General features: G+C 50.5%; 1 protein-coding gene across 2 annotated transcripts in view; it reads left to right on the top strand.

The window, feature by feature from the left end:
* GSG1L (GSG1 like) overlaps positions 1-27246 on the top strand; it is a 296355-nt gene that overhangs the window by 190162 nt on the left and 78947 nt on the right. Inside the window, exon 3 of one of the 2 annotated variants that reach the window (XM_075528408.1) lies at positions 8670-8822. The exons of the other annotated variant lie outside the window; for it this stretch is intronic. Coding sequence (XP_075384523.1) covers positions 8670-8822 — 153 coding nt within the window. The remainder of the gene's footprint in view (positions 1-8669; positions 8823-27246) is intronic. 2 annotated transcript variants of the gene reach the window in all.

The following is a 27246-nucleotide window of genomic DNA, read 5'->3' as shown; positions in this document are numbered from 1 at the left end:
GGGCTCCTGCCTGGATGGGGAATCGCTCTTGCAAACCCGTCAATTCCATCAATCGAGGGTCAGCGTTGGTGTCACAAAGCTGTTTTTTAAAAAGGCAGAAAGTGCAGCTAACTGGATTAGCTGTCACCCCACAGGTCCCGCATCTGATGAGAAGTCATTCCCAGTCTTCTGTTCCTGGAGGTCGCCTGTTCTCTGCTGCAAATCGAGCCATTAGCGGCGAGTTTCAGAGACTTGGCACAATTATCTCCCTCATTATCGTGCCTCCCCCCGTCCCCCCGCCTTGCCAAAGCCAGGCCCTGCCCTCGGTCCTCTCCACCTCCTTCTACGCACCTCTGTGTGCGTCCAACACACTAGTTACGACGACGGTGGCAGGCCTCTGGCAACGATTCCCATGCTACCTTCCTCCTGTTTGCTAGAGCCCGGCACACACCGCCCTGCCATGGAGCCACTCCCCCTTCATTTGACCCCCTCTCTCTCCACCTTGAAAAGGGAGCTGTAGAGCCCTGTGCAGGAACCTCGGTGTGCCCCAGCCAGCATCACCTGGAGCGTTTGGGAAGCCGCAGGCTGGGACCCTGCAAGAAACAACGCCCGTGGTTCAAAGGAAACCCTCTCATGAAAGAACCCCTGACAGAGGCTGGGGAAAGGCTCCAGGAACCGGAGGCACCCAAAGACTAGCACCCGTGGGAGCTGCACAGGACACCGGGGCCAGTGAGTGCTAGTGCTGCAGGGATGGACTACAGCCACGGGCCCTCGTCTCAATGGGAGGGGATAGGAAGACAGACCCCGACCCTCTCCCTTTCCGGACCCAGTCAGAAACCGGAGGATCAGGTCCCAGAAGTCTTCCTCCAGGGGCTCAAAAGTCGGGAAGAGGGATGAGAGGCCGAGGCAGTGGTGAAACATCACCCCAGGAGGGCATCTGTCAAAAGGGTGTTCAAGTCTGGCCAGGGACCGCTCCAAATTCTGAGCTTGCAGCTGACCTTTTAGTTTTGAATCACCTAGGGGGCGTTAGAAAGGCGCGAAGGACGTGTTAGCCCCAGCGCCAAGCGTTTCAAGGCAAACCAACTCATGATCGAGGGCAGCGGAGGAGGAGAGGGTGGTGTGAACCCAAGCATGCCAGCCTGCCATGGGGTGTAGTGGGGGCTGGTGATCCAAGCCAGCCCACGTGGGCTATGAGGTGCAGGTGGGGGCTCATGGCAGTGCACAGTCAGGGTGGGCGGGCACGCACGGTGTTGACACCTTCTCAGCCACCGTCTTTCTGTCCCCTGGACTCCACCTGCGCCCCGTCCCTCTTTTGCCTAGCGACTTGCACAGCAGACCCCGTCGACTTCCACTCCTTCTGCTACCCGCTGTTGGACAGTAACAGCAAATAGCCAGTGCCCCCAGATCTCTGTCGGTGCTCCCGCTGCCTCACGGACATCCCTGCCAAGCCGTCCAACGCAAGGGCCGCATCCTCTTGCCATTCTCGGTGAAGAGCACCCCTGTCTTCTCCGCTGTCCAAGCCAGAGCGTGGTGCCCTTGCAGAGCCTGTCTCTGCCAAAGCCACTGCACTTGTGGTATGCAGTCCACCCCTTAGTTAGGATCACGCAGCCCGCTGTCCTTAACCATGGTTGCCACGGCCCTCGGCCTCCCTGTGTCCCTTACAGAGTGTGGCCCAAGCCTCAAGCAGGTCTCCCGACCTGAGCTTCCTTTCCTCGTCGTCATTCTCGGCTCTCGGGACCGAGTGGCTGCCCAGCACTCTGCAGACCATGCTGCTCCCTTGCGTAGACCCTCCAGCGCGTCTTCACTCACATCTGCTTCACGGGTCACGTTCAGCTTCCTCAGGACCCATCGTCTCCCACCTGTAGTTCCCTCGTCACACTTGGTGGCCAGCTGGGTGCAGAATCCCTGTGAGCAAGCGCCACCCTTCCACTCAGTGCCCGCTCCCCTGCTGGAGGCCATCTGGAAGGAGAGCCTTAGCCAGGGAACCCTGTGCTCCCCACCCAAGCAGGCCGAGACGACAACCTTGCATGCTGAGAGCGAGAGAGTGATGTGATTTCCAAGTGGCTCCTTCATTCCACCGCCAGGGCGCCCTGGTGGCACAGCGGGTTATGAGTTAGGCTGCTAGCCACCGAGTCAGCCATTCAAAGCCACCAGCCACCAGTCAGAAGAAAGATGAGGCTTTCGGCCCCTGTAGAGGTTTACAGCCTTGGAAACCCACAGGCACAGTTTCACTCTGTCCACAGCGTCGCTCTGAATCAGAATGGACTTGGTGGCCCTTAGACTTTCACCTGCCAGCTTGCGGCCTCTCTACTCAAGGTAGTCTCTTGAGTCAGAGAGGGGTGGGTTTCTCTCCCGATAACACCACTCTCTGACTGTGTAGATGAGTTCAATTTCCTCGTCTGAAATACAGATGGTGCCTTGCTGACTCCCAGGGTTGTTTTGAGGATTGGGGGAGATGATTCCTAGAGGCAGAGCCTGACAGGGGGGACTGTGTGCACATGATTTATAAAGAACTCTTCCTGGAGGAGATGGGTAAGGGACAGGTGACAGCAGGACACAACAGGGGAAGAATATAAGAGCACCGTCTCGGGCTAAGTCCCAGGCAGGGCAGTTTCAGCCAGATCTGGGAGAGCCCTGAAGTGGAGGGCAGGGCACCATGGCCAGCCATTGGTGGATGGCATGCAAGAGGGAAATGCAAGCCCTCAGGCCCTCTGACCAGCCTCCAAAGACAGAGACGCTCTGGAGAGACCCAAGGAGATTGGCTGGTGACCCAGCACTACCCATGATTACTGGGTGTATCACCAGCTCTTAATAAGAGCCGCTCCTGATTGCGACTGTTGTCAATGGCCATTGTTCATGCTATTGCCTTGGCTGGGCCAAAACGTGAAGGCAGATGCTTCTGAACCCAGTGAAAGAACAGAAAAGCAGTCTGGCGGGAATCAGAAGCAACGCTCCAGCAGGCAACTGAGAGAGTGGTGGCTGTGCCTCTTGGTGAACTTAATTCTGGAACCTCCCATCCTCCCTGTCCCACCCATCTTCCAAGAGAAGAACAGGGCAGTGCTGGGGGAACGGGCCAAGGCCTGTTGAAGGCCTGGCCCAAGGCCCAAGTGGGCCTGGATGAGAGCCCCCAGGGGGGAGTGGAGGCAGGGGTAAGGGAGGCAGCTGAGTCAGCCACCAGCACCCTAGTGAGAAGCCCTCTGCCAGGTTGGAGGAGGGACAGCAGGAACAAAGCTGCTGGGAGGGGGACAAAGCCTCCTTGGGGGTGACGTGCCACGAAGCCTGCTGGGCTCCATTCTCCAACTCCAACACCTCCCCTCTGTGTGCCCTAGCCTGCCCTCTCTCTCCTCTCTCCTCCTGGCAGCCGGGAGACTTAGCCTCGGTTTGATAGGTCAGGCATGTGCAGTGGCAGGGGGTGTTCTGACACATGCAGGCTACCAAGAATATATTCTTCTCATAGAGAAATCCAACAGATTTCCCAGGGGGTGCGCTATTTTTCACATACATGCTAGTGGCTGTTTCAGAATTGGGAGTCTCTGGACTGGGACTTGGCGGTTTGTCTGCTTCGGTCAAGAACTAGTGTTCAGAACTATTTCTTGAAAATGTCCACGCCGTCCCAGGTAGAGGGAGCAGCGGGTGCAAAGGCAGAGAGGTAGGGAAGGACAAGTTTGGCAGCGTCTGAGAAAGGTGAACCTGAAGATCAGGACTTGGTTGCAAGTGATGGAAATTCTATCTCAAGCTGCCTTAGGCCAAGACAAGGGGCTGACTGGTGTCTATGAGGGACGGACTGAATGGGGCACTGGCAAAAGCTTACATGTGCTCTGTTGGGTCATCTATCTTTGGAATGGGTACAAATGTGCACCTCTTCCAGTCAGTTAGCCAAGTTGCTGTCTTTCAAATTCCATGGCACAGACAAGAAAGTGCCTCCAGGGCTTCCTTCATGAGCTTGTTGAAACATCTTAATTGGCATTCCATCCATTCGTGGAGCCTAGTTTCGCACTCATGCTTTCAGCGCAGCTTGCACTTCTTCCTTCAGCACCGTGGCTCATATGCCACCTCCTGAAATGGTAGAAGGTCAACTGGTTCTTTCTGGTTCAGTGGTTCCCTGAATTCTTTCCATCTTATTTTGAGGGTTTCTGCACGGTTCATATTTTGCCCGTAGAGTCTTTCAATATTTCCACTTGAGCCTTGACATTTCCTTCAGTTCATTCAGTTGAAGAGATGCTGAGCATGTTCTTCACTGGGGGTTTCGAATTCTAGGTCTTTGCACGTGTCATCATAACATGTGGCTTTGTCTTCTCCGGCTGCTCTCTGAAATTTCCCGGCTGGCTCTTTGACGTCACCATTTCTTCCGTGCCTTAGCTACTCTATGATTATGAGCAAGTTTCAGAGGCTCCTCTCACAACCATGTGTTCTTTTGTTTCTTTCCCGTCTTTTCAATGACCTTTGACTTTGTTCATGGTCTTGATGTCCTCCCACAGCTCATCAGGTCTTCGGTCATTAGTGTTTAATGCCTCGAATCGGTTCTTGAGCTGTTCTCGAAATTCAGGTGGGAAAGACTCAGGATCGCATTTTCACTCTGGTAGCCTTGTTTTAATTTTCTTCAGCCTCACCCTGAACTTCCATAGGAGCAGTTGATGGTCTGTTCCACAGTCAGCCCCTGGCGATCATCTCTTCCCACAGATGTAGTCAGTTTGATTTCTGAATATTCCATCTGGAGAATTTTGTTATGAACAAGCCGATCTTGCAAAATCCTATCACGGGCTCTCCAGCTTGGTTTCTATCACCAAGACCATATTTTCTAACTATCGTTCCTTCCTCTTTGTTTCCAACTTTTGCATTTCAATCACCAACAACTATTAATGCATCTTGATTACATGTTTGATTAATTTCCAGCTGATGACCTTGGTAGAATTCTTCAGTTTCTGCATCACTAAGTGTGTTAGTTCTGGGTAGACTAGAGAAACAAATTCAAAGATATTCATATGTGTCTAAGAGAGAGTTTTATATAAAGAGTAATTGTACATTAAGAAAGCCTCCCAACCCAGTCCAGTCCAAGTCTGATATTAGCCCATATGTCTGATACCGATCTCTAAAGTCCTCTTCAGACTCACGAAACACTGCAATGACGCCGAATGCAGGATGATCACAGGCCAGTGGGTAGAAAGTCTTTGGATCCAGTGGTGTTGTAAACATCTCAGTGCTGGTAGCTTGTCTCCACATGGCTTCTCCAGTTCCCAGGGCAGCGGGGGTGGGGTTGGGTGGTAGTGTCTATCAGCATAGGTCCATGTGTCTTGTCAGTAGAGCTTCTTCAATAGAGTAAGCATTGTCAGTTGAGAGTCTCCAAGGGAGTGAGCAGAGAGTCTTTCCCGCCTCCAAGGAGGAAAAACCAGATTTCCCAGAATTCTCAGAAGGCTATGCCTACCTAGAGGCCTCATTGGCTATATTCCAATTGACAGGCCAGACTCCACCCCTACACTCTTAATCCTCGAATTGACACCAGATTATGTAACTACCACACTAGGTTTAGTGTTTGGTGCACAAATTTGAATAATAGTTGTATTGATTAGATTCCTTTGAATGAGGATAGATAGAATCCTATCACGGACAGCCCGGTACTTTAAGATCAATCTTGAAATGTCCCACTTGATGATGAACGCAAGACCATTCCTCTTGACTGTGTCATTCCCAGCAGAGTAAAGCACATGATCTTCTGATTCCAGATGGCCACAATACCAGTTTTAACTCACCAGTGCCTCAAATGTTGATATTTATGTGTTGCATTTTGTTTTTTGACCACATCCACTTTTCCTAGGCTCATACTTTGTGTTCCAAGTTCCGATGATTGATTGATGTGTGCGGCTGTTTCTTCTCAGTCTGAGTTGTGCTCTGCCAGCCATGAAGGTCCTGGAGGCTTGCCTCCCACAGACTTTACTTGATCCAAGCCATTGGTTATGGGTGACTCTGCTTTGAGAAGGCAGCTCTTGCTCAGCTACATTTTGAGTGCCTTCTGCCCTGAAGGATTCCTCGTGGTGACATGGTTCTGAGTTGGGCTGCAATCCCAAGTTGAAACCACAAGCCACTCCGTGGGAGAAAAACGGGCCTTCCACTTCCATGAAGAGGTATAGTCTCCCAGGGGGCAGTTCTACCCTGTCCTAGGCATCGACTTGATGGCAGTGAGTGTCTTAACTGAGGGGCTCATCATCTGGCATGATCTCTGGCGATGCTCTGCTTCTTTTCATGAGGTTCTCAGTCTCTCACACTCTCTCGATCCTTCCCAGAAGATTTCTAGTGCCCGATGCCTCAGAGGTGGACAGCCAATTCCTTCTTCATAGTCTGTTGTTAGTCTGTAAGCTCTGCTGAAATCTGTGCACTTTGGGGGACCCTCCTGGCATTTGAAATACCAGTGACATCGCGCTAGGTCCAGCATCACAGCCACGCACGAGGCGCCTCAGTATGACAGATGGACAGACGAGTGGTGGATAGGAACATAGCTGTGATGATACCTTGCATGAATTGAGTTCTCACTCTACGCTAGGCACAAGCTCTGATTGTTGCGATGTTGTTGAATCCCTTTACATCCCTGGGTCATAGAGCCAGCCAGCCCTGAGGGCTGCTCTCTTCTGGAATTCTTTTGATATGAAGGGGAAGGAACGTTCTTACTGCTAACCTGGTTTGTGTCAGGACTTCTGTTACCTGCAGTGACAAGCACCCTCTCTGACGTGTCCATTATTCGCACCCTCAAGGGATGTCTTCGACTGTATTCTCCAGGGAAGCGAAATCAGTGATGCATTTATAAATACACAGAGGGCTTTACATCAAGGAAAGGGTTGGTGGGATTGCAAGCCCCAAATCTGTGCATCTGGTGACTGCAGGGGCTGACGAAACCAAAACCTGCAGGGCGGAGATTTCTGCAGACTGACTGCCCAAGAACTGGAGGTCAGGAGAAAGAGTGCAGGGTCGAGAACGAGAAGGGGCTATGCCAGAGCATCTGCTCAGAGAATAGCGATAGGCCACACCCAACAAGAAACTCCCCTTTCAACTGATTGGCGAATCACATCAGCTCACACAGGGGAAGGTGGTTATTAAGGACCCGTCAAACCGCTGAATCATAGCCTAGCCAAGTTGACACATTATGAGGGGGCAGTTGGATGCCCAGCTAAATTCTTCTCTGACCCGTACCCTGGAGCTAGAGTGGTGTAGTGGTCGTGCCCTGGGCTGCTCACTAAGGTCAGTGGTTATCTGAGAGACAGGCTTTCTACTGGGAAACCAACAGGGGCAGTTCTACCCTGTTTTATAGAGTCAGAATCAGCTTGATGGCAGTGAGTTTGGTCTTTTTTTATTTGACTTTTATCAGTGAGAAAATTGAGGCACAGAGAGGTTTATTCCTGAACCCAAGGGCTAAAGTCAGGACGGCTGTGGTGCTCTGGCTGGCCATTTGAGTCATGTGTCCAAAGAGGGAGCCAAGATGTGAGACTGTGCTGTCAACAAAGCAAAGCAAAAAGGAAACATCACCAAGCAGAGAAGGGGGAAAGTGTGGCATAGAAAAGCAGCGGGTGCCCTGACACTAGGTTGCTAATGATGAAAACCCAATCCAGACAAATTGGGAGCTAAAAGGATGCGCTATCTCATGGAATATAAAGAAAGGTTTAACAGCCAAATCATTGGCAGGGCAGGGGTGCAGGTGGCCTTCAAGGATGGCTGGAACCAGGTGTGCACGTTGTCTGAGTGCGCAGATTCCCTTCTGAGCTTCTCTCTCCCTGATTCCTGATTCTTCAGACTCCTACAGAAGGGCTTTGGTGGGCCAATGGTAGGTCAGATGATCTTACAGACCAGGAGGGCAGGCTCACCTGAGGACATGGCAGCTCCTGGAAATGCTACAAAGCGGAAGCAGTGGGGATAGCAGTGGTGGTTTCTAGAAGAAGAACAGGGACAAGGTGGGTGGTGTCTGTTGTCATTAAGTCAACTACAGCTCATGGTGACCTGTGGCCCTGTCCTGTGCCAGCAGCGTGATCCATGCTGTGCTTGAGTCCATTATTGGAACTACGATCCCTGCCCTGCTCTGAGGCCCAGGAGATTAACTGCTGAGAGTCACATCCAATAAAGCAGAGTACAGGTCAGATACAAATTGAGGTGTCCTTGTGGGACAAGTGCGGTGTGTGTATTTGGGACGCCTATAGCTAACAGGTAGCAGAGACCGTGACACAAGCCAACTTCCCAATAAGGAAATGGATGCCGTGTAAAATGAAGTCCAGAGTGAGGGAGCCCTTGGGGCTATTGATGTAGTGATTCAAGGATGCCATCTTCCCATCACTCTGCTCAGCTATATACACAATTGGCTTCATCCTAAGGACCAGTGATTCTCCTGGTCCTTTGATGGCTTTTGTTAGCAAGAGAAGGGCAGACCCTCAACCGACAATGGGGTAAGGTTTCTCCTTTCCATCCCTCCCTGGCCCTGGAATCATCACCCAGAGAATCCCATGCTCCAGTTGGCTTAAGCTTGGGTTCCTGGGCCCAGTCCCGGGCAGGGGGGGGAGGGGGAGATTTCTATGATCTCTTCAGATGATCAGGACGCAACTAAGGTCTATTCTAAAATGACTTTGCTGCCTCTAACTGGGGACAGGTGGAATGAGCATAGGTTGAGAACACAGGTGTGTCCCTCATCTCACGGCCCTTCTGCCTTTGTCACACAGGGGTCCTGTGGCTGTCGGTGGTCTCCGAGGTGCTCTATATTCTCCTGCTGGTGGTTGGCTTCAGCCTCATGTGTCTCGAACTCTTCCACTCCAGCAACGTCATTGATGGGCTCAAACTCAATGCCTTTGCTGCGGTCTTCACGGTGCTGTCAGGTAAGGCTGGCGCCTCGGGCATGGACTGGTCTCTGTGAATGGAGGTTAAGCCTTGGATGTATCTCCTGGGTGACCTTTCCTGCCGGTGTTTCCATTTTTCATTTGTAAAATGGAATATATCGGCTAAGTATTTATCAAGCTTCACCATGAGACAGACACGGAGATGAGTTCTGGGGTTATGTTGTTCTCAGGTGCCATTGAGTCAGTTCCAGCCCATTGCGACCCTGTGCACAACAGAAAGAAGAAACACGGCCTGCTCCCTGGCCATCCTCAAAATCATTCTTATGTGTGAGCCCATTGGTGCAGCCACTGTGTCAGTCCATCTCCTCGCGGGTCTTCCTCATTCTCACTACCCTTCTGCTTTACCAAGCCTGATGCCCTTCTCTAGGGACTAGTCTCTCCTGACAACATGCCCAAACTATGTAAGACAAAGTCTCACCATCCTTGCCTGGAAGGAGTACTCTGGCTGTACTTCTACCAAGATTGGTTTGTCCTTTAGGCAGTCCATCGTATTTTCCATATTCCCTTCCAGCACCACAATTTAAATGCATCTCTCCTTCTTCTTCGGTCTTCCTTAGTCATTGTCTTTCACATGCATATGAGGTCATTGAAAAGACCATGGCTTAGGTTACCTTAGTCCTCAAAGGAACATCCTTGCTTTTCCATTCTCTAAAGAGGTCTTGTGCAGCTGTTGAACTCGGCTCGCTGTACTCTGGGGTTATAATAATGGGCAAAAGCAGATACTAGCTGTCGTCTGGGAGCTTCCACAGTGGAAGGGAAACAGATTAACTGGAGATGTGTTGAGGAGATGAAGGGCACAGGCTGGGTGAGGGGTGGGTGATGGGCGGGCAGGGAGTATAGGACCAACCAGTTGGTGGGAGTCATTCACAGAGACGGACAAGTGGAGGAGGAGCGTATGTGTGTGTGTGTATACATGTAGGGGGAGGGAATGCATCACACATCGGCTTTAGTTTATTAGCTCTTGAAGTCTCAAAATGGAGATGCCACCTTGGAAGTTGGGTGAACAAACACTTCTGGAAACACAGGGTAGACAGCTACCTTGGAGAAAAGGGTTTGAAAGTTTTATGAAGGCTCATGGACATCATATAAAGTGCATATATCATGCATAAAGGTCAACAACTGCATATGTATCAGAGAGGTCCTCAGCAGAGGACCCCGGGAAGAGGCCATTGGACTTAGTGACCAAATGCCCAGAACACCATTTCAACAGATCCAGGTGATAAGGAGTTAAGTGGGATGTGCTCCTATGTTAGTCCGGGTTGACTGGAGAAACAAATTCATAGACACTCATGTGTAGAAGAAAGAACTTTATATAAAAGAGCAATTGAATATTGAGAAAACATCCCAGCCCAGTACAAGCCTATAAGTCCAATATTAATCCATAGGTCCCATACCAATCTATAAATTCCTCTTCAGACTCACGAAACACAGGCAATGACACCGAATGCAGGATGATCACAGGCCAGTGGGTGCAAAGTCTTGTGGATCCAGTGGCGGTGTAAGCATCTCAGCACTGGCAGGGGTCTGTCTCTAGGTGGCTCCTCCAGTTCCAGGGCACTATGGTAGCTCCATGTGTCTTGTCAGCAGGAATGTCTCCCAGGGAGTAAGTGTGTGTCCCGCCTCCAATGAGCTATTTATCTCCTTAGCGCCTCCAAATGAAGTCATCAACCTGCGACCTGATTGACAGGCTAAATACTACCCCTTCACTCTTAAGTTCCAGATTGACACCAGATTATGTAACTACCACAGTCCCCAAAGGAGTAGAAGCAGCCTATAAACTATAGCTTGAGAAGGCCTGACAGAGAGAGCATGTCTTGGCTGTGTCAGACCTCTGTTCCTAAAAAAGCCAAATGTAAATGGACTTTCTATAAATCCAATCCTATTCTTTATGCACTGGAAGAACTCTGCTTAATGAAACTGAAGCAATCGCACTGGAAGAACTCTCTGCTTAATGAAACTGAAGCAATTCGTCTTTTGGTATGGGGATTACGTGTCTCCTAATTGAGGGACACACACACACACACACACACACACACACACACACACACACACACACACACAGCTTGCTCAGAGTCCAGAGAGCTGAGTTCAGGAATGGAATGAACACGATCGATCATTGGTTACCCATCATTCCCAGAGTATAGGGGCAGTTCATGGAGAGGAAAAGAAAATCGAAAAAGGCAGCAAGTCTCATGACACAGGGTTGACTTGGGGCCTTGCTTACCGCAGCCCCTGCCACTCAGGACTGAAGACCTGTTGGTTCTTTTTGCCCTCCTTTATTCACGTGCTCCACCCACCAACATTCGCCAGGTTGACTGAGCCCCAGGCACTGTACCAGGCTGGGCGAGTCTAAGAGAAACAGGCTCAGTTCTTGCCCTCGTGAAGTTTGAATCTTGTAAAGAGGCCATCATAACATGACATGTTAATCTCTATGAACCAGACATAGAGAGAGGCCTGGAAGGGGACACCCACCTTTGTCCAGGGATTGGGGATGGGTCAAGAAGGCACCGCTTGAGTGGAGACTTGGGAAATACATCATGTTTGCTTGTTGGACATGCGGGGAGGAGATTCCAGGCAGAGGGCAAAGCATGGGCACAGGCTATTCCGGGAACTCAAGAGTGGTTCTGAATGGTGATGTGTGGCAGTTCTACCTAATCTGGTGTCAACTTGTGAAGTGGTGGAGTCCAGCTTGTCAATCAGATCACAGCTTGATGACCTCATTTGGAGGCACCATGGAGACAAATAGCGCACTGCAGGCCAGATATATAGAGACTTTCTGCTTGTATTCCTGCTGACAAGACACATGGAGCCAAACTAGAGCCCTGGAGCTGAAAGAGCAAAGTGGAGATCCACACCAGTGCTGAGATACTAACACCGCCACTGGATCCACAAGACTCCACCCACTGGCCTGCGATCTTCCTGCATTCTTCATCATTGCCTGTGTTTTGTGAGTCTGAAGAGGAATTTATAGATTTCAGTTGCTCTAAGCTCTTTCTTAGACACCCGAGTGTCTCTGGGTTTGTTTCTCTAGTCTACCAGACTAACACAGGTGGCATGTGGGGAGAGTCACAGTGTTGAGAGACGAGCCTAGAGGACTGGGTGCGGGTCTGGATGCTTGACAGAAGCCTTTAGGTGATAGGGAGCCACTGTAGAATTTAGAGCCAGGGAAATGTGGTCAGGTTTGTACTTTGGAATGACTTTTCTGGGTTTGGAGTGATGGCTCGATGGAAGGGGGCTCCAGAGGAGGTGGGGAAGCTGGCCTGCAGGCTGCCACAGTGATTGACATGAGAGGGTGGGCCCCAGCCCAGGGCAGAGGGAATGGAGAGGAGGGAGCAGCCAGATAACAGACAAGGAAGGAGGAGTCTCCATCATCAGGACTTGGAGGTGGATCCGGAGAGGTGAGTGGGAGGAGCCATTAAAGAAGTGTGGAGAATCTAGGTCAAGGGTTCCTAGCCTGAAAGCCACGGGGTGCACCATGGTGGATGGGAAAGAGATACATCTCCATCACCCCAACTTCTGACAGGTGGCATTTTCTTTCTCACTTGAGTGGAGGCGACACCTCCTAGTCGTGTGAGAAACACCTGCGACGGAGCCGCCAATAGAACTGCATGTCTCCCACTTCCCGCTCCTGCTGCGGGCGTGTTGAAATGCACTCTCTCCAGGGCACGTTTCCTAGGGACTCTCCTGACGCTGGTTAGTTCGTGTGTTGGAAGTACCAGCCGACATGCTCCTTCGAAGCACTTCTCGTGCGGTGTAGACAGGCTGTCAGGAGGAGCGGCCTTGGAGAAGGCCTCCATGCCTGGTGAAGGAGAGGAAAAGTGGAACACCGTCAGAGAGGATCGCCACGGGGCAGCCACAAGGGACACACACGGCCATGCTTGTGAGGCCGGCGCGGGGTCGGGTGGCGGTCTGGTGGGACGTCTGTAGGGCGGTGCTGCGCCCGATGCAATGACACCCAACAACGACAAGAGCAGCAACCTGCCGAGACCTCGGTCACTGTTTGTTCTCATCTTTTTCCAACTGCGCTTCAATATAATCGCCTTCCTCTGTCACCTTCTGTACTTTATGTAGCTAAAAACATGTATTTTATGCAGCTGAAAAGTGGCCCAAGCCAGAGGCCCCTGGCACCCAACCACGAAGAGGCTCTGGTCTTGTGTGGTGCCCGGTCTGATGCCGAGTGAGCACGCGCTCACTGAGATGGGCAAGGTGGGAATGAGCAGGCTGAGGGAGAGGGTCAGTTTCATCTTGAATGGGGTTGGCGCCATGTTCCGTGGGTCCTACCAACACTTGTCTGTGAGTGTGTCGTCCTGTGGTGACTTGCATGTTGCTGTGAAGCTTGAAGCGATGCCACTGGTATTTCAAATGCCACAAGGACAGCTCAGGCATCGGAACAATTATGAGGATGACGCAGGACTGGGTGGTGTTTCGTTCTGTTGTGCGTCGGGTCACTGTGGGTCAGAACTGACTCAATGTCCCCTCACAATGACAACTAACACCAACTAACAGGTGATCCAGGTCCCTCCACTGTCAGCTCTTTTATCTCTTTCTCCCTCTGCCACCCATCAAAGAATCCCTTATGATCCCAAGTATTTCCCCCATCCCCCAACTTATTTACTTCCCGTTACAAAGGAAAAGCCAAGGGTAGCCATCTAGATTCTTCTATCCGATACTCATGGGAGGGAGGGGAGCGCTTCCCCCTCCTTCAAGGGGGCTTATTAAAGCCCACACTTCTCCAGGAAGGAAGGAAAGAAAAGCAGAAGGGAAAGAAACCACCCAAACCAGGCTCCCTCCTAGTGGGGAGCCCACTGCTAAAGAAAATGAGATTGTCTTCATAATTTCAGGCACATAAACAGTCCACGACTCGGAGAGGTTAATTGCCTTGCCCAAGGTCACACAGCTGGTAAATTGTGGTGCTGGGATTAAGCCAGCTCCAGCTGCCTTCAAAGCCCTCTGCTCTTTTCATGGTATCACACCGCAGGGGTGGCCGGAAGACAGGGAACTGACTTTTCGCCCTCACCCAACAGTCGCTGAGAAGCATAAAGCCAGATGATATACGAAGAACAAAACAGCAAGTGGTGGTGAGAACGAGTTCTATATTCATGCCTGTGAGGAGATAAGCACTGGAGTGACATGATACTGGGAGGTGTACACTACAGCTGCTGAGAAAAGAGCCAAGTCACTGACCAGCAAAGGCCTGGAAGAAATAAGAAGCCAGACTCTCCAGTACAGGAGTCCTGGTGGTGTAGTGGTTACACCATGGGCTGTGATCTGAAAGGTCGGCAGTTTGAAACCACCCGCCACATAATGGGATAAAGAGGGGGCCTTTTACTCATAAACAGTTAGTCTCAGAAACCCACAGGGGCAGTTCTACTCTGTCATATCGGGCTGCTACGAGTCAGCCATCAACTCCATGGTAGTGAGTACTCTCCTGTGTTGCGGAGAATCCCATCGAGAGAATCCATCTGGTAAAGTTGAAATTTGATGTCTCCCGAGCCAGCTTACAAGGAAGGCTCCGCAACCCAAGGTCAGTGTCTTCTGGGGTGGAGGAGAGAGCAGGGCTTGGGGCAGACCCTAGTTAAAAATCCTTAGTCAGTGTCTAACTTTCACATGCATATGAGGTGAGTGAAAATACCATGGCTTGAGCCAGGCGCACCTTAGTCTTCAAAGTAACCTCCTTGCTTTCCAACACTTTAAAGAGGTTATGTGCAGCAGATTTACCTAATGCAAAGCATCGTCTGATCTCTTGACTGCCGTCTCCATGAGAATTGATGGTGGATCCAAGCAAGACGAAATCCCCGACAACTTCAGTCTCTTCTCCATTTAGTGAACAAGGAAGGCAGGAAAACAACAACAACAGAGCATTTCAAATCTGGTTTTGGTGCAGAATACTGAAAATACCGAGGACTTCCAAAAGAATAAACAGACCTGCCAGAAAGTTTCTTAGAGGAAAGGATGAGGAGACATCATCTTACAGACATCGGGCCTGTTATTTGGAGAGGCCCGTCCCTGGAGAAGGACATCTTGCTCGGTAAAGTAGAGAGCCAGCGCAGAAGAGGAAGGCCTTTGACCAGATGGATTGACACATTGGCTGAAACAATGGGCTCAACCACAGGCCTGAGCATGAGGATGGTGCAAAACTGGGAAATGTTTCCTTCTGTCGTACACGGGGTTGCAATGTGCTGACGGCAGCTGAACACAGCAACTAGTTCAACCAGACAACCTACTGTCCTCTGCTACCCAGGGAGTCCGCTCCAACTCATGCAACTTACATTTGCCCAGTCCCGGGCCATTTTCATAACCTTTGGTTCATGTGTTCCTGGCTATTGTCATGGTTATTATGTTAATCCACCTCAGGGAGGGTTCCCTGACCTTCTACTTGACCAAGCATATGCAGTGTTCATGGCCAACACCATCCTTCAAATTCTTCTGCCCTTTTCATTGTTCAGCTTTTGCATGAAGAGGAGGCCATTGACTAGACTGTGGCCAGATTCCCCTTGGCCATCCCAGCACCATCTTTGATTTTCATCCAGCCTGCTCCCACCAGCCACGAGGAGCCCTGGTGTCATAGCGGGTTAGGTGTTGGGCTGCTAACCACTTTCTACTCCTATAAAGATGGACAGTCTGGAAAACCCACTGGGACTGTTCTGTTCGGCCTTCTAGAGCCACTGTGAGTTGGAATCGACATGATGACAGTGAGGCTATGTTTTGTTGTTCAGGGTTTTCTTGCTGCTGTGTTGTCCCGCTGAGTTGGTTCTGACCCATATCGACCTTATACACAACAGACCAAAATACTGGCTGGTACTGGGCCAGCCTCCCAGCTGGTCCTGTGCTTGTTGCAGCGACAGTGTCAATTCAGCTGGCTAATTACAACAGGCAACCCACTGGGCTAAGGGCGCCACATGCGTTCACGCCTTTATTCCTCATAAGCTCCTTGTGAGAGAGGGACTACTAAGCTCCATTCTAGAGAAGAGAAAACCAAGTTGCCTGGAATCACACAGTTAGCAACTTACTGCGTTGGGATGGGGATCCAGGAGGTCCCACCCCAGAACCTGTCACAAACGTAGGGCTTTAGCATGGGGAGAATGAGAACAATGTGGGAATAAACTCACTGACCAGATATGTGATCCCAGTACAGACTGGTCCAGAGAGGGCCCTGGGGCCAAGCTTTGGCATCCATGCTCCTATGTTCCTTGGTGGAAAGAAAATAGACCACTGTCTGTAATAAACCACCAACCCTAAAGCCAAACTCACTGTCCTTGAGTCCACCTGATGCATGGTGACCCACAGGACAGACTAGAACTTCTGTGGGTTTCCCAGACTAAATCTTTATGGGAGTCGAAAGCTTTGTCTTTCTCGCAGCTGGGGATATTGAACTGCTGACCTCTCGGTTAGCAGCCCAACTTGTAACCCACTGTTCTACCAGGGTGATAGTTAGGTTTATTGTGCCAACCTGGCCAGTTGGAACATAGGGGATTAATCAGGTCGCAGTTTGATTGGAGGGTGAATTAGTTTTGTGCCAACCTGGCCGATAAACATGTGGGGTTAATTGAAGGGCAGAGAGATAAATGGTTCGGTGAGCCTCACTCACCTTTCTGGTTCTCAGGTCTCTTGCTTTCTGATGGTCGGACCAGGGTGCAGCTGCCTTAGCCAGTTCCCTGCTTCAGCTGGCAAAGCTCACTTCCTGTAAGACATCCTCTAGGAGAAGCCACATGGACCTACCCCAATGTAGCCCTAGGTGCTGGAGCAGCAGTGTGGAGACCTCTGCCAGTGCTGAGATGCTTACACATTCACTGATTTGACTTTACTTCTTCAGTCAGCATCATAGTATGTGTTTTGTGAGATAAAGGAGAACTTCGTGGATTGGTGTCGGACACATGGGTAATTGTTGGACTTGTGGGCTTGGGCAGCACTGGGTTGCGATGTTTTCTTGATGTGCACTTACCCTTTATCTAAAACTCTCGCTTATACATGAGTTTCTGTGGATTTGTTTCTCTAAAGTACCCAGACTCACACAGAGGGCAAAGAGATAAATGGCTCTGCCAGGCCTGCCTCCATCTCTCTTGCTCTCTTGATCACGCTGGTGATCAGACCAGTGTGCTGCTGCTTTAGCTAGTTCTCTGCTTCAACCTGTGAGCTATACCACCTGTGGGCTAAGCCAGCCAGTGGGCTGTGAATCGTGTAGCTAGAGCTTGAGGCTCCTTTGAGACCTGCTTTGCCATACATCACTTGATCTTGAACCTGGTGGATCCTGTCACCGTACATTGCTTTAGTTTGATATCCCATCTGGCCCTGCTTCATTAAACTCATGTTGTTGACCCACCCTGCTGCTGCTGCCTGTGGGCAGACTCTGATGTCTGCTTCCTTGACCTAGGACTCAGCAGCCCATGTGAGTCGAATGACTTCCAGTACATTAACTGTTCCATGAAAGTGGGTTGAACTGAGCCCTCTGTGCTGCTGTGTGGACTAATCAGCTGTTACATTCCTTCTCGCTGTATACGGCTATCTGTCTATCGAGTCATAACTGTCCTGGTATTGTTTCTCTAGAGAACCCTGCCTAACACAACCAGGGCTCCTTCATAAACCCCAAAGAGGGATGTGTGGGAAGAGGCAGGAGGTCTAGGGACAGCACCTTTTTGGTGATCCTCTGCTCAGGGACTGCCGGTGATCGGGGCAAAGGGAAAGCCCTATAGCAGGTGTTACGGGACTAAAGAATCACCTGGTCAAGCACCAGATTCCCACCTTTCCTGCAAAGAATGAGGCCGAGGAACATGCTGGAGGGGTTCTGCATGTAGAATTCAGGCAAACTCTGCCTGAGCACCCCTCCCCCGCACCCAGCACACCCACAGCCTGCTGGTATTAAAGAAGGGGGACCCATGGGGTAATGAGGGAGGAGAAAACTAGGACAGAGCCTGACAAGGCCCAGATTAACCCAGCAGATTGCCCTGCAGGACTTTCCACAGGTGTGTGTAGCTCTCTGCGGGGCTGCTTGGTCATGATTCTAGAAGCAGTCCCTATACGAGGGAACCTAGTCTGCTCAACAGACTTGACAAGAGTTGGTGCTGGACATACTTATTGTGATCGACAGTTGGCAACAAGATGCTTCTGCCTCGCCTCCAGCATTTGTCACACATCCAGATCCCAGCGGGGAGATTTGTGTTCTTTCTACCGCACTGTGACGTCGGCACTGCTGAGACCTGTTCCACAGACAGAGCTGAGGTTCAAAGAGTTGACCAGCAAGTGGAAAGCGGGGAGTTGGTCTCAGGTCGGACACAGCATACCCTGCAGTCTGTGTACCAGGGTGGTTAGGATCCTGACCTTGGGAATAACAACAGAAGAGCAAACCCATTGCCGTCACGTTGATTCCAACTCATGGCAACTCTGTGTCCTCTGTATGGAATTCTGGCACCGCAAATGAAAAAAAAAAAAAGGCTTAGATCTAGGAATGGGTTTGGGACTCCCACTAAATCCTAGCTCCAACTTATAAACAATTCCTTCTCACATCATGGCCCTGCTCGATACTCACCCTCATGAAATGATCACTGAAGATAAGGTGCTACAGCAAAGTGTGGCGAAGAAAGCACATGGTGCCCGGCTAGCAATCAGAATGGTGTCTGGGGTCTTAAAGGCTTGTAGTCAAATAAGGAACCATCTAAGTGAGGAGCCACCTAAGTCTACACGGAAGAATGACACCAGCTTGTGTGATTCAGAGATACCAGTTGCAAAATTCACACAAGACAAGGAGAAAAGCATCGGAGCAACAATTGTGAACACCCAGTTTGTGGGGGCTGTGAGGGATGGTGGGAGCCCAAACCCATCTGCAGAGCATCTGGTCCAGCTGAGCTGCTGCCAGATCCACTCCACCCACAGGCAAGCGTCTCAAACAGTCTTACTCTCAGGCAGGGACCATTGTAATCTTGATTATGGTGGATCGACCTTGATACTTGGTCAGCTGATCACCCTAGAGACAGAACCTGAACATGTTCTGGGTGCAAGTATCTCTTACTGGTTCCATGACAGAAGTTTCTTCCCTAGCTTTTTGAATGTTGTTGTGGGTATATCCCTTACTGTATGTATTGTCGTCTGTATATTAATGTTTTTAAGCCTTACCAGTGTGCTGCGATTTTGTTTTCTGTTGGGTCTCCCAGCTGTGAACCACAGGAGTGGATGCATAATGAGAATAACTGATACAAGGGGTTATAGGGACTACAGGGAGAGTGGGGGTGGATGATGGGGAGGATAAGGGGATCTCAGGAGTAAATGGTGAAGACAGGAGGCGGGGAGACTAAAATGAATTGTAATTGCTCAACTCATCTTAGAGCTGATTTAACCATGGGAGGGGGAATGTCCTAAAAAAATTGATGTGAGGGTGATTTTACAGTTCTCCATGATATGATTGAACTATTGAATTTTATAATATGTAAATTATTTGTCAATAAAACTGTTGGGAAAAAATGTCTGACACTTTCTTCTGCAGCATTGCTGGGTAGGTTTTGAATTGGAGCTTAAAATTTCTGAGCACTATGTTTGCAAAAGGCTATGGTGTACAAGTGGAAGCCCTAAATCCATTTATGGATCTCCACATACATTCAGCCGCCATTGAATCCCTCTGACCATTAACCATCGGTGTGAATAGCTTTGCCCTCAGGCGGAGCGCATTAGAGAGTAAATTGTGCTCACTCCCTTAGCTGGTCGAGGGAGAGGTTGCATAATCCTTAGGGACCTGCCTGTGTATGCCTTTGATGAAAATTGGGGTCATGCCTGCTCGGGTCAGGGATCCTGAAACCAGTCTTGTAAGCTCCTCTGTCCAACATAATGCACATGTCCCAATTATGATCCTGTTCCCCGTTCTGTAGCCCTGCGTGTAACCTGGATGATTTGATCTCCCACCATCCATGCTCTGGTGCTTGTTTCCTTTGTCAGTCCATGTCCTTTCAAAGTCCCCGAATCTCTGCCAACCTCTGGGGATCCTGTCGACCCCATTCCCAGGGTTTCCCCAATCCAGATGAGGAGCCTTTGGCTCAGCTGTTCCTGTTTTAGACTTAATACATGTTACCCTTATGGTATATTTGAAGTTTGGGGTCTGTTTTACATCTTTTATCCTTTTGAATCATCGACCTATAGATGAGTCGTTGAAGGGAGGTGCAATTGCTTCACGGGGTGCTTCTACCCATATTCTTCCCATCAAGGGCCCACGCGGCAAGTGGGTGGGGAGCCTGTAGACAGAGTGTAGATGGGGCTAAGTCAAGCACTGGTCAGGTCTGCTGTTCTGCTGGGGACCAGAGAGTGGAATGTCATTGCTGCCTTCCAGGAAGCCTCTCCCATTCTTCCTGTTGGGTGGAGGTGGGGAATAAAGAAACCGGGGTGGACATCAGCATGCCAAACTCTGGATTTTCAGAAGTCGAGGCTTTAGAATGTGCGGCCCTTTCGCGCTCACTTGGTTCTTACAGCCAACTTTTGTCCATTCTGCATTGTTTCCAGAATTTGAAGATTCAGAAATCCACCTTTTTACCAAGACTGCCTTTTAGAAATACTGGGACCGGATAATGGATGGCACGTTTCCAGGGCAAAACACATGATAAATATCCCATCCCATAACAGAATCAGAGAAATTTTTATCATTGCAAGGGAGTGAGTGCTATGACAAATCTTAGCACTTGTCCCCCCACCACCCCCAAATAAATGATGTCTAAACAACGGTTCTTTGTAGAGAATCCACGGCCCCTCAACAGCTATGAAAAGTCTGTTTGCCAAAATACCGTAGTTCCCCCTCAAAGTGTGCATCTGCTTTCTCCTGTCATTCTTGGGAGCCCTCTCCCACAACGCACTGGAAGTTGCAACTATCTGGCCCCACCCAACTCCTCACTATAACTGCACAGCGGGTTTGTGAGTCCAGGCTGCCGCACTCTGAAGCAGAGGTCAGCAAACTTTCCCGTCAAGGGCCAGAGAGCATTGCCAGCCGTACAAGTTCTCCCCAAACGACTCCATGCTGTCCTTGTCACGCGACAACATGTCAGCTACTGGGTGCGGCTGTGTTCCAGCAGAACACTGTCACATCCAGCACCAGACCCAATCTGGCCTGTGGGCTCTCCTCTGCTGACCCCTCTTCCTCAAGCCGTAGGCCTTTAGGGAGCAAACAATTTGTGCTTGAGCTCTGAGGAACTGGCACGAGGGCCACGTCTCACCTTCTTTGGCCACACAAGCGAGAAGGAGAATCCGACTCCACACCAGCCCAAGGTCTACTGGCACCAGGCAGCGGTCAGACATGCCTCCACTCTCCGTCTTCCATTAGCCTCCTCTGATGCCATCCTTCCTCCTGAAGGCATCTGCTTCTCTGCAGGGTGAGACCCTTAACTCACAGGCAAACCTCAGGACTACGGGGTTGATTAGGGACTCAAGAAGCGCATGCAGTTCCTTTGTCCACATTACCTCTTCTCAACCATGTGGGCAGGCAGCTCTCTCTCTGGTCCTCAGCTTCTCAGTCAATGTGGTCCCTTGGCCTCTGCCTGGTTCTTTGGACCAGGTGGTCCTCTGTTCTGCCTCACAGCCTCAGTGATGCTCCTCTGTGCCGAGTCACTTCAGGCAGGGACTTCACGTGGGACCTAACTCCTCAGCCTGGCCTGGCCTGTCTGTTAATCCGATATGGCCCCACTGAGACAAGAAAGCCTCTTCTTAAACAGGTATGGCATGAGGGTGCCAATAGATACTTTGAAGAGAGCAGGATTTATATGTTTTATTGCAAAACAGTAATGTGTCTGAGTGCATGATGCTGTCCTGGACCCTGCTGGAGGTTTTAGGAACGACATGCCAGGTACACAATCCAGATGGCTTTAAGGATCTCCAGGTTTGGCGGACCTGGGCAGGCAGAGTGCCTTGGCGTGGGACCCAGTATCGTGAGTTCAGGCTGCACTTTTTCCTACCCACCCTGGAAGCAGCTGAGAACAGCTTGGTGTCTTAGGGAGCCCCCTTGAGGAAACAGGATGGGTGCAACATCTGTTAGAGACCAGCTTCCCCACAATCGAATGTGTCCGAGGGGCAGTTGTGTAATTGAGAGGTCAATTAAAGAGAGATCAGACAAGGTCAAGCCTGCAAGGGCTCACCACCTTCCTTCCACCATGACCGGAACCAGAATGAGGCTGCCCTCTGTTCTCTCTCAGACTTACATCATCTTGGGCATGCTCACATATAGCAGGCAGGGGGGTCCCGGAGGCACACATGTGACAGGAAGGCATGTACCTAACAAGATGGGCAGGCTCTGGAATCATGGTGGCCTAACCGTGGGCATCTCTGAGTTGGCTTGACCTTAGGTGTCTTTCTGCTCTTCTCCAGGGGAACGTTCTAGGATCCTTATCAGAAGGGAGTGGGCCCTACTTGGGTCTGATTGCTCTTGATGGCAGACAACCTTTAAGCAGTTGACCTATGAGTGAATAGTGAGAGACCACGTGTTTGTAAACAGCCCCTTAGATCTGGGACAGGATTATGGGGGAACATGGTGGGGAATAACTTTTACTTAGGAGAATGTGAGTTGGACGCATCTCCAACCCACAAATGAGAAGGTTCCCTCCATGGGAACCCTGGCCTCCCAGACTCCTTAACGTATGAATGCTGAGAGTTTGTCCGCTCACACGCTCTTCCTCTTCCAGGTTCTGTTTCCCCACACACATCTGATCTTCTCTGGCTCCCAAAGCAGATTGCCACAGTCAGGCCTCCACCTTCCATACCTTTTTACCCTCTTCTGGTACCAACTGTAAGCCCCACGGCATTCTACTTCAGTAGCTGCATTCCGTAACTCATTGCAATGGCCACACAGAACTCACAGATGATGCTCAAGATTATGGGGCTTATTAGGGACATTAACAGGTTACCCTCCCTTCAGGTGGGAAATGCTCAGGATACAATTGTTCAGTCAGAACCCTTTCTTGTCTGCTGTGCCTACAAGCAGGCCTTTCTCTGGTCCTCCGCCTCTTGGCCTGGCCTCCGCCCTGCTCAGGCAATGTTACAAAGCTCTTTTAGGGCTGCCAATAAATGCCCAAAGGGCATGCCACTCTGCTATGTGCCTCAGCTCCAAGGCATTCAACTCTAGCTCTGAGTCAACAAAGTCTGCTCCCTCAATTATGGGCCCAGAGGCTCCTCACTCCACAAGTCAACCTCCTGTTCCAAAGAACTCCGGTTTACTTGCCCTAGCTCCCATCTGGCTTCTGCTCCTGCTGCTGCTCCTCTGTCTCCCCCGGCGACACAACTCTTTCCCAGATCAAGGAGGTTTGAGTCACAAAGGACACACTCCTCTCCTGGCTCTTCTCTCTTGCTGGTAGTGAGGTCCCCCCCATCCCGCCCCCTGCTACTTCGGATAAGACTGATTTTGTACCCAGGAGGGGCACTATCGCAATGTGCCCGGTGACTAGTCACTCACACAAATCCTGTAACCCAATCATTATCTTCCCTCACCTTTGCACCCGGCCTGTCCGGCAAAATGAAGGCTGTTTGGTGGGGGTGACAAAGCTCCGGCTAGAAGAGCCTGTTACAGTTACTCCCTGCGCTGCCAACCTTGTCATGGGGAGGGAGAAGGGAAAGGGTGCCTGGTCCTGACGCACAGGGCTGTCTCCACAGTCCTGTGTCCCCGGCAGAAGGGAAGTCATATAGACAGGGTCAGGTCTGAAGGCAGGGACCCCCATCCTCGAAGCTCCTGACTTTAGCTGAGCGGTGCTGGAGGAGAGAGACCCCAGTCTTTTCCCAGAGACCAAGTCTCAAATCCTGAGTGAGTGAGAGCCTGTGGGGAAGCTTGCATTTTGCTTAGCCCCTGAACCACTTCAAGGAAAAGGCGGCTGATCCACTTAGGTAGCGAAAGGGGGACCCACCTGGACATTTTCTGCTGTTGGTTCTCCATCAAAGGGGCACCTGCGTGATGAGAAACATAGCCATTTTCGGCTGTGATCAGACACCTGGAGAAGTCGGCAAGAACTGCTTGGCTGCGTTGTGAGAAAAGGACAGTTTGCGACCAGACAAGCAATTACCCTGGAAATAGCAGCTCTCTGGAATCTGGATTTCAGGGACCGTTTTAAGGGCGGGGCGAGCTGAGGGAGGAGGAGGCGTGTCCACAGCTGATTTTTCTGAAATAGGTCCCCAGGCCTTCCTGTGATGGCACGGTTTTCTATTTTTTATGGGAACCGTTTTATTGACATGTAATTCATGTATCATACAAGTCAGTGGTTTCCACTTCGGCTCTTAAAAGCGTTCTTGTGAAATCGTACCCCCAATCCACTTTAAAACGTTTTCTTCATCCTTGTGCTTGTGATTATTGGCTCCCCATTCCCGCCCCTAGCCTCCCCGCCATCACTCTCAGACATGATTCATCCAGGGACTGTCTCTAGAGATTTGCCCTTCCTGGGTTTCAGATAAAGAAAAGCATGTTTTCAAAAGCTCCCAACAACAATAACAAAGTAAACAGAAAAACTTCAATGGAAAAGAAAGCAGAAAATAATCAAAACCAGAACAAATTAAAAATGGGTCAAAAGGGAGAACAACTGATAAGGTGTTAAATTCTAATACAACTGCATCTGCATTCATCCACTTTCCAATGTGCTGTCGATAGCAAGGCTGTTCACATCCCTACTCAGTGGTCCAAGGGGATTTGCCAGAGGCTACACCCACATGGGGACCCTGCAAATGGATTTTAGGTTTTCAGGGATGCGCAGAAAACTGGGTGCTCAGAATGTAAGCTCTTTTTGTGTTCCCTCCTCCAGTCTTAGCCTCCAGTGATCTTTGGATCACTCGGGCTGTGTGCTTTTCCCATGTGAACTTAGCCGGCACCTCACTTAGATGGCTGCTTGTTTTATGGCAAGCCTTTAAGACCCCAGATGCTATTCTTTCTGATAGTCAGTGGCACCTCTTGGTGGACTCGGACTTGTGGTCTTCTGAGTAGCAACTGTGTTAGGCTGGGTTGACTAGAGAAACAAATTCAGCCACACTCCTTTATGTGGGAGAGAGTGCTTTATATAGAGAAGTAGTTATATATCAGGAAAACACCCCACAGCCCAGTCCATAAGTCTGATACTAGTCCATAAATCCCTCCTCAGACTTACACAGCCACAAGCAATGATGTAGAATGCAGGGAGGTGAGAGTGCAGTGGGTGCAAAGTCTTGTGGATCCAATGGCAGTAGACGCACCTTCAGGGCTCTGGCAGGTCTCCAGGTGGTTCACCAGCAGGAAGGTGAAGCAGAGAGAGAGAGGAAGTCTGCAGAATCCTCATGGGAAGCCATGCCCACAAGGAGACATCATCAGGCTGTGTTTAGATTGGGCAGCCAGCAGCCACCAGGAATAGAATTCTGCCCTCTAACCTCCCAGCATTTGCTAACTTGGGACAGATGCCTTCTGCAGTTGCAGGATTGGTCTCCGGGAAGTCCCTGCAAGGCTTGGCTGCTGCCTCTCCTTCTGGCTCAGCTCCTCCTGGTCTCCCAAGCTCACTGCCCTGAAGCTGAGGTCCCTGTGGCTCTCGCCCCGGGAGCCCAGGCATGCAGGAACCTGCCACTCTCGGATTTCTGGAGATAGACTTTATGTTCATTCCAAGCTCCCAGCCCTCTGGGCTGGAGGCAGATTTTCCCTCTGGATTCTTTGGGACTGTCTCCCCTCTGCCTTTGCCCAGGGCCTAGCCATGATTTCATGGTCTTACGCAATGTCAGGTGCCCCCCCCCCCCCCAAGAGGGGCTGGAGTTCAGTCTTTGTGATGCTCCTTGTACAGGCTCCAGCCCTTTGTCTGAACAAAACCCTTGGGGCAAGCAGTGTTCCAGAATTCAGAACTTTGCCACTTAGAAAAAGGAGCACCATCCATAAGGCCACCCATTATGTAATATCCCAGCAGAGTCTTGCGGGGAGCAGCTTGTAACCCAACACCTTCACATTTCTGCAGTCAAGCCCATGAATATTCATGTGCTGTGGTGAGGGGAGGGCAGAGGGATGCAGACAAGACGAAGCTCCCTCCCCATCAGGTCAGGCTTTGCTGCTAAAGGAGTGCACTTCCAGTTGAATTTTATGGCCAAAGGAGATAACACACTTTCCGTTTTCAGAACTTAAAAGGGAATTTGAAACCTCAGACCCCAAACTGTGGGCCCACTAGCTCACAGGTATGCATTGAGCACCTACTGTGTGCCAGCCACTGCTGTGGTTGCATTTCCTCTGTCCAATACGGTGTGGGAGGTGCTCTCATGAGCCCCATTTTACAGTTGAGAAAACCAAGACAAAGAGCTCAGAAGGGGCATTTCTGGCTGTTGAGCCCGTGTGCTTCATCACTACACCGATCCATCCATGCCACTGGTTAGTACTCGTGTCCCCGGCCACACGGTCCTTTCTGGTCCCCAGGGCCAGGCATAAGATGGGAGAAGAAGGCTGAGGAGAGTGATACCTGTCTCCCACTACTCGGGTCAGGTGTCTCAAGTCAGATGCCTCCAGGAACCATACAGATGACATCCACGAGCAAAGCTGGCCAGGTGGGTTTGAAGTTGTGTAGGAATTGCCCCAGCACCAGCCACCGAGAAATAGTATTACTCACGAAAGGCAAAATCTAGGTTAGGTGGAAAAACTCCAGTGTTGTATTCCAAACTATTTGTTTAAAGAGCTATGAGTTGAAATCTGCCAGACAGCACCAAACAACAAGAGCACTGAGATGTAACTCACGCACTGTACAATTCAGCCATGAAAAGTGCTTCTTTAAGTCAGCATCCCTGTAATATTATCTTAGAGCATTGTCATCACCCTAAAAATAAGCCTGGTACCCACTAGCAGTCCCTCTCCATTTCCCCCAGTCCCCAGTGCCACACCCACTGCCACCAAGTCAGCTCTGACTCACAGTGACCTCATCCAGGGTTTCCAAGACTGTAAATTGTTACAGGAGCAGACAACCTCCTCACTTTGACCCGTGGAGCTGTTGGTGGGGTTGAACCAGTGACCTTGTGGTGGCAGCCCCGTGCTTGCCAGATGGCACCACTAGGGCTCCCTACCCCCGTCTGACTCACCACTAATCTGCCTCCATGCTGCTTCCATGCTGTGATGAAGTGAGGCAGCATGGACACCTTGTGACAGAGCCGTTTTTGGACCATTCACTTAAGATAATCAACCCTAACCCACCAACCCCTCCCGCTAGAGAAAGACGAGGCTTTCTCCTCCCCTGAAGAGTCCCGGTCTTGGAAACACCCCACGGGAGCCATTCTACCCTATCCTAGAGGGTCACTAGAAGGGGGATGTGATTTGATGGCAGCGAGTTTGCTCTGAGTTGGTGCTCGTCACGTAACGGTACATACAAAGTTATCAAACGTGACAACAGAGCTGTACATTGACAATGGGGTGTGTGTTTCATGCTATGTAAACGTATGCTTCAACAAAGCTGTTTAAACATACGCACATGCACACAGACAC

This window comes from Tenrec ecaudatus, chromosome 12, assembly GCF_050624435.1.
Source record: "Tenrec ecaudatus isolate mTenEca1 chromosome 12, mTenEca1.hap1, whole genome shotgun sequence".
Taxonomy (NCBI): domain Eukaryota; kingdom Metazoa; phylum Chordata; class Mammalia; order Afrosoricida; family Tenrecidae; genus Tenrec; species Tenrec ecaudatus.
Note: the sequence above shows the minus strand (reverse complement) of the source record. Positions and strands in the feature narration are given on the sequence as shown.